The 12,500-nt window shown below is 44.0% G+C and overlaps 2 protein-coding genes across 4 annotated transcripts in view; one reads left to right on the plus strand and one right to left on the minus strand.

Annotated features, from left to right (window-relative positions):
• Window positions 1-6,246, plus strand: part of peli1b (pellino E3 ubiquitin protein ligase 1b) — a 30,428-nt gene extending 24,182 nt beyond the window's left edge. Inside the window, exons 7-8 of one of the 2 annotated variants that reach the window (XM_034551600.1) lie at window positions 4,181-4,381; window positions 5,082-6,246. In XM_034551600.1, the coding sequence (XP_034407491.1) occupies window positions 4,181-4,381; window positions 5,082-5,660 (780 nt within the window). In that variant the 3' untranslated portion in view covers window positions 5,661-6,246. The remainder of the gene's footprint in view (window positions 1-4,180; window positions 4,382-5,081) is intronic. The other variant, XM_034551601.1, reaches the window with a different exon arrangement.
• Window positions 6,247-9,203: 2,957 nt separating this feature from the next.
• The window catches only part of ugp2b (UDP-glucose pyrophosphorylase 2b), a 17,579-nt gene continuing 14,282 nt past the window's right edge, over window positions 9,204-12,500 (minus strand). For both annotated transcript variants that reach the window (XM_034551598.1, XM_034551597.1), the window contains exons 7-10: window positions 12,473-12,500; window positions 11,245-11,487; window positions 10,482-10,586; window positions 9,204-10,344 (exon numbers count right to left, since the gene is read on the minus strand). The exon at window positions 12,473-12,500 is cut by the window's right edge and continues 170 nt beyond it. In XM_034551598.1, coding sequence (XP_034407489.1) covers window positions 10,237-10,344; window positions 10,482-10,586; window positions 11,245-11,487; window positions 12,473-12,500 — 484 coding nt within the window. In that variant the 3' untranslated portion in view covers window positions 9,204-10,236. The remainder of the gene's footprint in view (window positions 10,345-10,481; window positions 10,587-11,244; window positions 11,488-12,472) is intronic.

The raw sequence follows: 12,500 nt of genomic DNA on the forward strand, positions 1-12,500 counted from the left end.
CACGCGTCTTCTACACACGTCGTCTACACACGTCTTCTACACACGTCGTCTACACACATCGTCTACACGCGTCTTCTACACACGTCGTCTACACACGTCTTCTACACGCGTCGTCTACACACGTCTTCTACACACGTCGTCTACACACGTCGTCTACACACGTCTTCTACACACTTCGTCTACACACATCGTCTACACGCGTCTTCTACACGCGTCTTCTACACACTTCGTCTACACGCGTCGTCTACACACGTCGTCTACACACGTCGTCTACACACGTCGTCTACACACGTCTTCTACACACGTCGTCTACACACGTCTTCTACACACGTCGTCTACACACGTCGTCTACACACGTCGTCTCCACGCGTCGTCTACACGCGTCGTCTACACGCGTCTTCTACACACATCATCTACACACGTCTTCTACACACGTCTTCTACACACGTCGTCTACACGCGGCGTCTACACGCGTCGTCTACACGCGGCGTCTACACACGTCTTCTACACACGTCATCGACACACGTCGTCTACACACGTCGTCTACACGCGTCGTCTACACGTGGCGTCTACACACGTCTTCTACACACATCATCTACACACGTCGTCTACACACGTCGTCTACACACGTCGTCTACACACGTCGTCTACACACGTCGTCTACACACGTCGTCTACACACGTCTTCTACACACCATCTACACACATCGTCTACACACGTCGTCTACACACATCATCTACACACGTCGTCTACACACGTCGTCTACACACGTCGTCTACACACGTCGTCTACACACGTCGTCTACACACGTCTTCTACACACCATCTACACACATCGTCTACACACGTCTTCTAAACACGTCGTCTACACACGTCTTCTACACACGTCGTCTACACACGTCTTCTACACACGTCTTCTACACACGTCTTCTAAACACGTCGTCTACACACGTCGTCTACACACGTCGTCTACACACGTCTTCTACACACGTCTTCTAAACACGTCGTCTACACATGTCGTCTACACACGTCGTCTACACACGTCGTCTACACACTTCGTCTACACACGTCGTCTACACACGTCTTCTACACACGTCTTCTACACACGTCGTCTACACACGTCTTCTACACACGTCTTCTACACACGTCTTCTACACACGTCGTCTACACACGTCTTCTACACACGTCTTCTACACACGTCGTCTACACACGTCGTCTACACACGTCTTCTACACACGTCTTCTACACACGTCGTCTACACACTTCGTCTACACACGTCGTCTACACACGTCGTCTACACACGTCTTCTACACACGTCGTCTACACACGTCTTCTACACACGTTGTCTACACGCGTCGTCTACACACGTCGTCTACACACGTCTTCTACACACGTCTTCTACACACGTCGTCTACACACGTCTTCTACACACGTCTTCTAAACACGTCTTCTACACACGTCTTCTACACACATCGTCTTCACACGTCTTCTACACACATCGTCTACACACGTCTTCTACACACATCGTCTTCACACGTCTTCTACACACATCGTCTACACACGTCTTCTAAACACGTCTTCTACACACATCGTCTACACACACACCAGAGCGACCGCATACTCAGCAGCGCTGACGTTAACGCGTCTCTTTTTTTAAGTCTCTCCAGCGCTCTCTTATCTCCACCTGCCCTTTACCTCGCCGAGTGTGTGTGTACGTGTGTGTGTGTCAGTGTGAGTGTGTACGTGTGTGTGTGTCAGTGTGTGTGTGTGTGTGTGTGTGTGTGTTATTATCCGCCAGAAACCACTCGTTATTTCACACTCAATTGGCAATTTAGATAGTCGGCAGTTTTCATTACGCACGGTGAGGGAACATGATGGGGTTTAGTTGTCGAGCTGGATGGACACAGGGGTAGAGAACCATTCAAAAACTAGAAAATGAAAATTGAGCTCTCAAACGCCCTTTGAGATAGTTATATTTATATATTGTTGTTGTTGTTTCATGATGGCGGCCAATCAAAGGGCTTCATTTGAATCCGTATTTCAAACGCAGACGAAAAGGGAGCATTTCGGGGTGTTTTTTTCCCTACGTACAAAAACACACCGACGTCGAAAAGACCGGAAGACCAAACGTGACGACGCCCGTTTGACTTTCCTCAGAAGCTCTTTGGTTTCTTTTAATCCGGCGTGTCGGGGCTCCGTAGACGAGAGATAACAGCTGAAGGACTCTCTGATTGAACGGGCAGGGAGGAAAAGAGTCGCCTCAGCGTGTGTGTGTGTGTGTGTGTGTGTGTGTGTGTGTGTGTGTTTTAACAGTGTGCCCGTTCCCTTATTTGTAATCTCGCCTTGGCCTTGGATTATTTTAATAAAAAATTAAATTAAATAAACATCCATCATCGGGAAGAACAGCCGACTGTGAGAAAGCAAGTTGTGCTGCAGATAATTTCAACACTTGATGTTGTTATTTACTCCGCGAACACGAGGAGACATTTTTGAGCAGCAGTGAGGAAGAAGAAGAAGAAGAAGAAGAAGACGGATCGAGTGCTCCGGCTTGTGCACAGCTGCCCTGAGCTCTGCCAACAGGGCAGCTGCTCGCCCTTCTGCAGTCGGACACAAGGTTGAACCCGGCTTAATTAGGAATACCTTACAATGCAGTACACACACACATACACACACACACACACACACACACACACAGCGGTTTTCAGCGAGCCTGTTGTGAAGTGTAATAAACGAGCGTAGAGTCTGAGCTCCCCGCCGTGTTTAATGAGAGGCGTCGTGCTGATAAATTATTCGCTTTTGTGTAAACTAAGTTTCGACCGCGTGGAGTTTGAGGCCGCGTGGACGTTTGCACGCTCGCGTTAAATAACACAGTTTTTACGGTACGTTTCTCTTCGATAACGAACGTTGCCTCCTCGCGGCTCTCAACATGGCGGGAAGAGCGCCAGTTAGCATTAGCCGCTAACGCGCGGCGGGTGAATGGAGATATGTAACGTTGTAATGTTCAAGCTCCATTCAGAAGCATAGGCGCTGAATTATAATCATTATAATGACGTGTGAGATTAGGGCTGAGCATTATTAGGTAATAAATTATCCCATCGGGCATCGAGAGTGTTTTTCACTGGTGATAAAATCGCCTGCTGCAGGAAGTCATGTGATCCAAAAGGTTTCTGGTTTTAAATCCACTCACCAGCTGGCGAAGGTCTGAGCCGGTGGGACAACAACTGTTCCCCTCGCCAGCAAGCTGTGAGTGGCCAGATGTGAGCGTGTGTACCTCAAGAGAGACAAACCAATAAACCGAACAATAACCGCACAAATGTGACCTCAGCGTTGATCTGAGTGACGTCACCACGAACCCTGGGAGCTGCGCCTCCTTCCCACCGTCCTTGAACTCGTCTCCTTGGTCTGCATGCTTCGTCCAAAACGTCGTTCCCTACATTTTTATATTATTATGTCCTCTTGTCATCTGTGGGCTGTCTGAGGGAGAAATGCCTGCGTTACGCCGCCCCCTGCTGTTCACAGACGAGTACTACAGTGTGGCATCCTCCCACTCTCTGAACTGATTGTCCTTCCTTTGGGGGGGAGGGGGGGGGGGGGGGGGGGCTCTCTCCCAGCATGCATCGGGAGAGAGGCTGCAATCAGTTCAACAGAAGTAAAAAGTTTGAGCATCCTGAAAGAAATTATAATCACAACTGAATCCTTTTTTAAAAAAGGCTTTTTTTATTTTCTGGACTTTTCATAAACTAAAAGATTCACCCTAATAATAATCAGCAGATCTGTTCATCTAAAATGATATTTGCCTGCATCCTTAAGCTCCATATTCACTCTGGTCTGTAATATTTGGACAGAAGTGGCGCTGGAGTTTTGCATTATTACGTTTATTTGTTTAGCCGAGCCGGTGAAAATGTCAACAGCTGTCACTGAAGCTGTAACGTTGGTGATCGTAAACCAGATGATTTGTAATCAGGTCTGAAGCCGCTCAGGGAGCAAAGGTCAGTGTGCAGTTAATGTTTAATCATGTAAAGGGAGGTTTATTTGTATGCAGAGTCTTTAAGCATTGATTAAAGATACCTGGAAGAATTCAATTGAATGAACCGAGCTCTTTCACCACATGTGGTTCAGAGGTCTGACCAGGAAAAGTTTAATACAGTTTAGTTCATATCTCCCTCTTCTCCCCCTCGCAGCCGCCCTCCTCCTCTGCTCAATCTGCAGAGCAATCTGCAGAGCAATCTCCAGAGCAATCTGCAGAGCAATCTCCAGAGCAATCTGCAGAGCAATCTGCAGAGCAATCTCCAGAGCAATCTCCAGAGCAATCTGCAGAGCAGAGAACCCGGGATGGGTGCATGCCTGGAAGATGTTTTTGTCTGCAGGGCCTAGGAAAAAGGGTGAGAACAGAAAGACAGCCCATGAAACCATAACAGGACTGGTGAGGTCAGGATGAGCCGTTACAAGTTAACACAGAACAATGAGACATTACCACCACGATACGAGTAAGAAATACACACGTGGGTAAATTAATACAAACGCCTGCGAACTTTTTTCCAACCGAAGGTCACGCCTGCTGGAACGAGAATAGAAAAAATATTCTTCATCAAATCAAAGAAAACTGAGCCCGCCGACACAAATTCACGCAAACACTACGCCTGGATTAATGACCTCATCGTATTTAGTGATCTGACACCTGCTGTGTTTTGTGTATTTAATTCTATTCATGAATGTGTGTGTGTGTGTGTGTATATATATATATATATATATATACACTGCAGATATATATATAAATATCTATTTATATATAAATGTATTTATATATATATATATATGAATATTTATATATACATATTTTTATATATATATATATATATATATATATATACATATACATATATATATACACACACACACATTTATTTACATACATATATTAATTTATATATACATTTATCTCGATATGTTATACCCCTCGTCTGTGCTCCAGGTGGAGGCGGAGAGCCAGGAGCTGAATGTATATATATATATATATATATATATTTATTAATTTATATATACATTTATCTCGATATGTTATACCCCTCGTCTGTGCTCCAGGTGGAGGCGGAGAGCCAGGAGCTGGTGGACGGCTCCCTCATCGACCTCTGCGGCGCCACCTTGCTGTGGCGCACCGCCGAGGGCCTGTCGCGCACCCCCACCCTCAAACACCTGGAGGCGCTGCGGCAGGAGATCAACGCGGCGCGGCCGCAGTGCCCCGTGGGCTTCAACACGCTGGCCTTCCCCTCCATGCGTCGCAAGGACACGCCGGACGAGAAGCAGCCGTGGGTCTACCTCCAGTGCGGCCACGTGCACGGCTTCCACAACTGGGGCCACCAGCGCGAGGAGCGGGAGGGCCGCGAGGGCCGGCAGCGCGAGTGCCCCATGTGCCGCGCCAAGGGGCCCTACGTGCCGCTGTGGCTGGGCTGCGAGGCGGCCTTCTACGTGGACGCCGCGCCGCCCACGCACGCCTTCAGCCCGTGCGGCCACGTGTGCTCGGAGAAGACTGCGGGCTTCTGGAGCCAGATCCCGCTGCCGCACGGCACGCACACCTTCCACGCCGCGTGCCCGTTCTGCGCGCAGCAGCTGAGCGGAGAGCAGGGCTTCGTCCGGCTCATCTTCCAGGGGCCCCTCGACTGAGCGCCGGCTTCCCCAGCATGCTTTGCGCGAAGAACCTGGAAGCGGCACCGACTTTGGGTTTTTCTTTGCTATAAAACTTTTTCGCCTCTTTTTTTATGTTGTCTCTCCCTCATTTTTAAGTGACCTTTGTATTGATTTTTTTTTTTCACGAATGACAACAAAACAAAAAAAAGAAAAGATTTCTATATTTTCACGTGAAAACCAGAGACACACAAAAAAACAAACAGAATCCCTCCGGGGTAAAAAACAAACAACACTTTTTGTTTGTTTTCTCGGAAAAGAACTTTCAGCAAAAACTCGTATTTTTCTAAATTACTAAACACGCGTAACGCGCAGGTTTTTATTCATGTTTATTGTTGCAATATACGTCTGTGTACATCTCTCAAGAGCTAATTTAAACAAAGTTTATTTATGGCCCCGTGAACCTCCGGTTTCACCCTTTTATCCGTCGATTCTATTCAGCGTGTTCATTTTTAAAATACAGTTTATCGTCGAGCAGATTTAAAGTTTTTTTTTAAATGTCTTCTGAGGGTTTTCGTCCTTCTCCTCATTCGGCCCTCAGATCTGTTTGTCGTATTTATATATACCCCCCCCCCCCCCCCCCCCCCCCCCCCTTGTCCTCCAGCGTGCTCTCACTGTGTGTGTTAACCCCCCCTCTCCCCTTTATCACATTCAAAGCAATACATTTGCAATGGGAAACCTCCCAAAGCATTGTGGGAAACTGAGTCTTCTTGGCGTCTGCGTAACACTCAGACTGCTCCTCCCTTTAAAGTCCGACTGAGTGATTTCTGTTGGCGAGTGAATCTCTTCCGATCACGTGTTGGCAACGATACCGCATTGATGTAGCAACACGTACACACGCGCGCGCGCGCGCACACTAAGCAAACCTGGCCAATTTGCATTCTATTAAAAGTGGAACGGAACTTGCACACGTAAACTAATTGTACAAAAGAATAAGAAGAAAATGACAACGGCGTGCTGCTTACTGTTTGTTGTCCTGTGGCGTTCAGGTGTCTCACCTGCACAGGTGCAGCACGAGGGAATCGGTGTTAATCCCAGCACTGACAAGTTATTTATGCTTTTCAAATGAAAAGTATTACAGACGGGTTACGCAGACGGGTGTTTTATTTTGAAAAAGAACGCTGATTTCGTGCACCTGATTTCAGAGAAAGGTGAATTTCCTTTCTTCTTCTTCTTCTTCTTCTTCTTCTTCTTCTTCTTCTTCTTCTTCTTCTTCTTCTTCTTCTTCTTCTTCTTCTTCTTCTTCTTCTTCTTCTCTCACCTGAGGTGTTTCAGTGCAGGAAGCCCCGCCCACCTGAACACAGGTAACCGTAGCTGTTTGACTCAGGTTTAAAACACAACAACACATGCACGGTTTCAAGATGCACAGTTCTCTCTCTCTCTGTGTGTGTGTGTGTGTGTGTGTGTGTGTGTGCTCTGCAGTGTCACATTAAGACCAAACGAGAGGGCCGTTAGCGGCGTCTTAACGAGCTGAAGTGTTCCTTGTTGAAAAGTTGATACTGAGGTTAAATTATTAATTGTTCTGTATGTGAGAGCAGTTCGTCAAAGAGCTTTGATTTGACGAGAGAGAACGACTGAAAACTACAGTTAATTATATTATTATTATTATTATTATTAATTATTACTTAAATAACTCAACCAACAAACACACAGTCGCACTGTAGACACTGTGTGTGTGTGTGTGTGTGTGTGGTCTATAAACACAGATTAATTCCTCACCCGAGTGTCTCGGACTGCAACACACTGACTCACCTCAGGGAGAAAACAATGACCTGTGTCACACACACACACACACACACACACACACACACACACACAGACACACACACACACACACACACACACACACACAGCTAAGGTCTTCTGAGATTACCTCATATTCCAACGTCTATTCTGGATTTCCTTCACCCAGTTTTTTGTTTCATGGCCCCCGAGGCGTCGAGTCTCTGAGGGTTCAGTGTGATTAAAGGGCTTCACTCTGTGTCTCTTCTTCGTCTTCTTCTCCTCCTTCTTCTCCTCCTTCTTCTCCTCCTTCTTCTCCTTCGTCTTCTCCTGTTCGGAGTCTCCTCGTGCTTGAAAAGGCAAAAAGCAAAGAATGTTTCCAGCGAACACTTTTTTTGTAACGACTTTAAACAATAAAGTGTAAAAGTGACACATTTCACAGTGTGCTTGGTTGTGATTCCACTGGGAGATAAAGTTGTATAAATATATAATATTTATAATCACAGTTCCAGTCTCCTGCATTCAAAACTTCAGCAAAAGTACAAAATAGTATCAAAAGAACTCTTAATGTAACTGTAAGCGTCATTATAATATTATTGGATCAATATTATTGATAAATGAATATGTTAGTGTACTTTAATGTTCTTGTTTGTCAGAAAAGAGCTAATTTTACCTACTTTATATACTTTCTTGGTGGTTTAATCTGATTCATATTTTATAAACTGATGATTTATTTGCAAAGTTATAAAAAGTCATAAGAATTGTCTTAAATAAATGTAGATAAGTTAAAAGTACAATATTTCTCTGGGAGCATGAAATGGAAATATTCTTTATTTTTATTGAATAGTTTGAAATAGATAATCAAGTTGTTCAAATGTAACTTATTTAATTTAACCTTTGAGTTGAGGTCACATTTGATCTTATTTACCAAAAAATGCATTCGACAGATTCATTCCTGAAGTGTTTTAATATGTTGAGAAAACACAAAAGCATTTTATTTTTTTTAAAGACAAAACATGTGACTTGACACTACTGTCCGGTGAAAAGAGACATTTAATATGTAATTATTGTATTTATTTATTTCACTTCATCATTCTCATTGTGTAATTCCGTGTCATTTAAACACAGAAGGCAACTTGTGGGTTTTTTGGGGGCGCTAGCTAGCTAATTCCACCATGCTTTAAAGTGGGATCAATACAGGATATATTATTATTATTAATCTACATTGGTTAAAGAAGAAGAAGATGACTACACGTTTTAAAATGAAACAAATTCTTGATGATTATAACAAACCTCTGCAGGCTAGAAGCTCCAGGACGCTTTAGCATTTACTAGCATAAAACTGTCGGTGGTCACAATGCATTGTGGGTAATTTAGGCGCCAGACGTTGACGTTGAAAAAGAATGCGTGGAATGGGAAAAGACGATAGGTGCTACTCCAAGTTAAGGGTGCATCCTCGTTAAGGCACAATATCAAATATCCACAGAGATGGGCACGACCAAAAACAAAGATGGCGACGACCAAAATCAAAGATGGCGGTGGACAAATATTTACAGAGATGGGCACGACCAAAATCAAAGATGGCGACTACGTCCACTTCTTACATACATTCCATCGTTCAGTTATTAAATAATATAACTTAAAATTCAAAGCACTATAATTACATAAAAACAGGTGTAAAATAAACCCGATAACTTGCTGTTTTACAGAGTTATGCGTGTACAGATATCCGATACGACACTCGTGGTCGTCGATGTAGGAAGTGGTCGTGGGTTCAGAGACACAACAGATGACGCATGCTCATTATTTCATATTGCACTTTATTCAGCTCAGAGGAGGCAGAACTGGATCAACACTTATTGCTTTCAGGCTTCCGGTCAGTCGGACCCATCTCAAGTATTCTCACACTTAAATGTGTGCGTGTGTGTCTGTGTCCGTGTGTGTGTGTGTGTGTGTGTGCCAACGCTGCAGAAGACAGAGGAGACGTGGATGTTTCATAGGACATTAAGGTCATAACGTGAGTAAACAGGACACAAAAATATCATCTACGTCACACGGCTGTACAAATAAAGGCCTTTAACACGTCGGCTGTTACATATAATTCATGACAGTCTGGATAAACTCACGGGCGCCGAACAGGCAGAGCTAGTTTCGCCTCGATGACAGAAACCCGTTTATCTACCAGCACCAAGTCAAAGCTGCTCCATTTAAAATATTTATATGAAGGGATCAAGAGATTATGTGTATGTGGAAAGGTGCGAGTGAGCACTGCGATGAGACTAAACCACACCTGGCATTCAACATTACAGAACAAGAAGTCACAACCAAGATTACGTAAATGAAAGAACGAAAACAACAAAAATAAATGTGCGTTTTGTGTGTTAATTTGAATAATGAATATTTCTGGCGTATAAAACAAATTAAGGAGTCATTTTACCGTCCAACTATTATATTTTCTGTCAACAGAGAACGACATTTTAATCCAGGTATATATATATATATATATATATATATATATATTATATTTACACAGCTGAATTGTGGACCCTATCAGTGCTTGAAATAAACGGTTAAAACTCTCCCGCGAAGCTTCAGCGGTGAGCGCACAGATTATTAATTAAAAAAAGGTAAAAAGGTGAAATATACGTTTCAGCGAAGAAGATTAGTCAGAAAAGAATACAAAATTAAATATAAATGTTTTAGTTTCTTCATTCTAGGTCATTATTTACTGTGACGGCTATAAGTGGCTCATGATTAACACTATTAACGATTGTGTGTGTGTGTGTGTGTGTGTGTGTGTGTGTGTGTGTGTGTGTGTGTGTGTGTAAAGGAGTCAGTGGTCCATGATGCGCAGGTTCCCCGATACGATTTTGTTCTCCAGCATGGATCCGGCTGGAATGTCGATCCGGTCTCCGTGGTTGGCGATGATGATGACGGTGCCCTGTGAGGAGGAAGGAGGGCGTTTAATTAGAACCGGAAGCGAATAACGTCTTTTTTGTAGTCACAAAGGAACACAGAATGTAAGAGTAAACAAAAACAAATCAACCGTTTTCATCGTTGTGTTTTTATGTCGCTCACCTTGAGCGACACGTTCTTCCCCAGCGTGACGTCTCCCGACACCGTGAGGTGGTCGAGCTCCAGCATGTCGGGGATGCTCTCGAAGCGGGTCAGGTACTCCTGAACCTGAACACACCACGAGCGTCACATCACATTTTAAAAACTCGTTAGGATACAGATTGATTACATATTTACACCGAGAGGACGATAAGTCAGTTGGAGAGAAACAGGCGAAAATAAAGAAAAGTAAAAACAGAAAAGTAGCAAATAGAACGGCTTTTAATATTGTTTTGTTAAGCTTTATATTAATTATTTAATATTTATATTACACACACACACACTTTCTTATCTAATGTTTTATTTTATTGTAAAACTGTGTGCTGCATTTCCTGTTTGAAAGGTACTATACGAATACACTGTATTATTATTATTATAATATCAATAAGATGTATTTAAAATGTTAACTTAACCATAATTTGTTTAACAATTTACTTATTTATTTTATTTTAGTATTTATTTATATCCACATTTACTTTGTATTTCTTTCTTAAATCACTTTTGACCGCCAGCAAAAGTAGAAAGAAATAATTAAAAAAATAAAATATAATAATAATAATAATAATCTTTTCCATTCAATGCATCTAAATAAACTTATTTATTCGAGCAATTTAAATGGCGTTCACCCCCATGTAGATACCACAGCGACTAAACTCACAGCTGTTTTACATGTTGCCTTGCTCCAATGTTGTTGTTGTTGTTCTTTCCCCACCGTCGGCATGGTTACCTTGGTGAAGGAGCTGCCCAGTTTGACGTGCGGCGTGCTGGGGAACTCCCTCTTGGGGCTCATGGTGAGGGAGCCGGCGTCCAGGCTGTACAGGTTGGACATCACCAGCAGCAGGTCCGACGTGGTCTTCACGGGCAGGAAGCGGCTGCGGGGCACGTTGATGCCCAGCGCGTTGTCGAAGCACTTGATGGCGGCGCCGACCGCCGTCTCCAGCTGGACCACGTTCTGCCCGCCGTCGAGCGTCTGATGGAGAGAGAGAGGGAGAGAGAGAGAGAGAGAGAGAAGACGTTTAGGTGGAAACGGTAACTTGGATCTAGTTGGATCACGTTTGTGATTCACTGGGAAATTAAATATAAAAAAAGTTGAATTAAAGTAAAGTGAAGAGAGAATGTAACTCTTACAACGACTACTTGTCTTTACCCACTAAAATAAATGAATAAATAATAATACATAAAACGTAGTATAATGATCTGGCGCTCCGGTAAAACCACCAGAAGGAGTTGCGTAACATTCGCCACTTTATGGACGTCTTTATCTTCGAGAGAGCACAGTGACAACGTGTTCGAGGCCACAGCCACAGGATCGGCCCCTCTGCACACACTTATGTGTTACGTAACACTCGCTGTGTCACAGTGTGTGTGTGTGTGTGTGTGTGTGTGTGTGGGTGCTGACTTATTACGCCGAGCTGCAGATTTGCACGACCCGAGGCGCGCTGCCTTCGAGGGAGCGCGGACAAAAACAACATCAGGTCGCATCACGTCCAGTTGGTTTGCTTTGGAGGGTCAACATGCGGCCTTCAAATGATGCGGCAACAAATCACGCGAATCCACGAGAGAAAAAACGTGTGGATTTCTTTTAATTTAAAAAAAAACAACAAAAAAAAACGTTTTGCTTAATTAAAAAAAAGTGTTTAAATATGAACTCGAGCTGGACAAACACAAAGCTCAGTCAGAAATAGGGAGAGGCTGAAGTGGCGTTTGAGTTTGTAATACTTTTATCTCTCTTATGCCAACACACACGTACACACACAAATATGTATTCGGAGGCGTCGGCCTGTGGGCGAGAGCTGTGTGACGGACGGCTGGTTATTAAAGCTGCATTCTCTCTACTATTAATCCCGGTTCGGTCGTCCTGTTTTATATGGTTGTTTTCAATGTTCCTTTAGAGTCACGAGAGGGTTGAACAGCTGATCTGCCTCTGAACAAACACCTGTAATTGGGGCGCTCACCTTGGGGTTGACGATGATCTCCAGGTCC

Source organism: Cyclopterus lumpus, chromosome 15, assembly GCF_009769545.1.
Source record: "Cyclopterus lumpus isolate fCycLum1 chromosome 15, fCycLum1.pri, whole genome shotgun sequence".
In the NCBI taxonomy this organism is placed as follows: domain Eukaryota; kingdom Metazoa; phylum Chordata; class Actinopteri; order Perciformes; family Cyclopteridae; genus Cyclopterus; species Cyclopterus lumpus.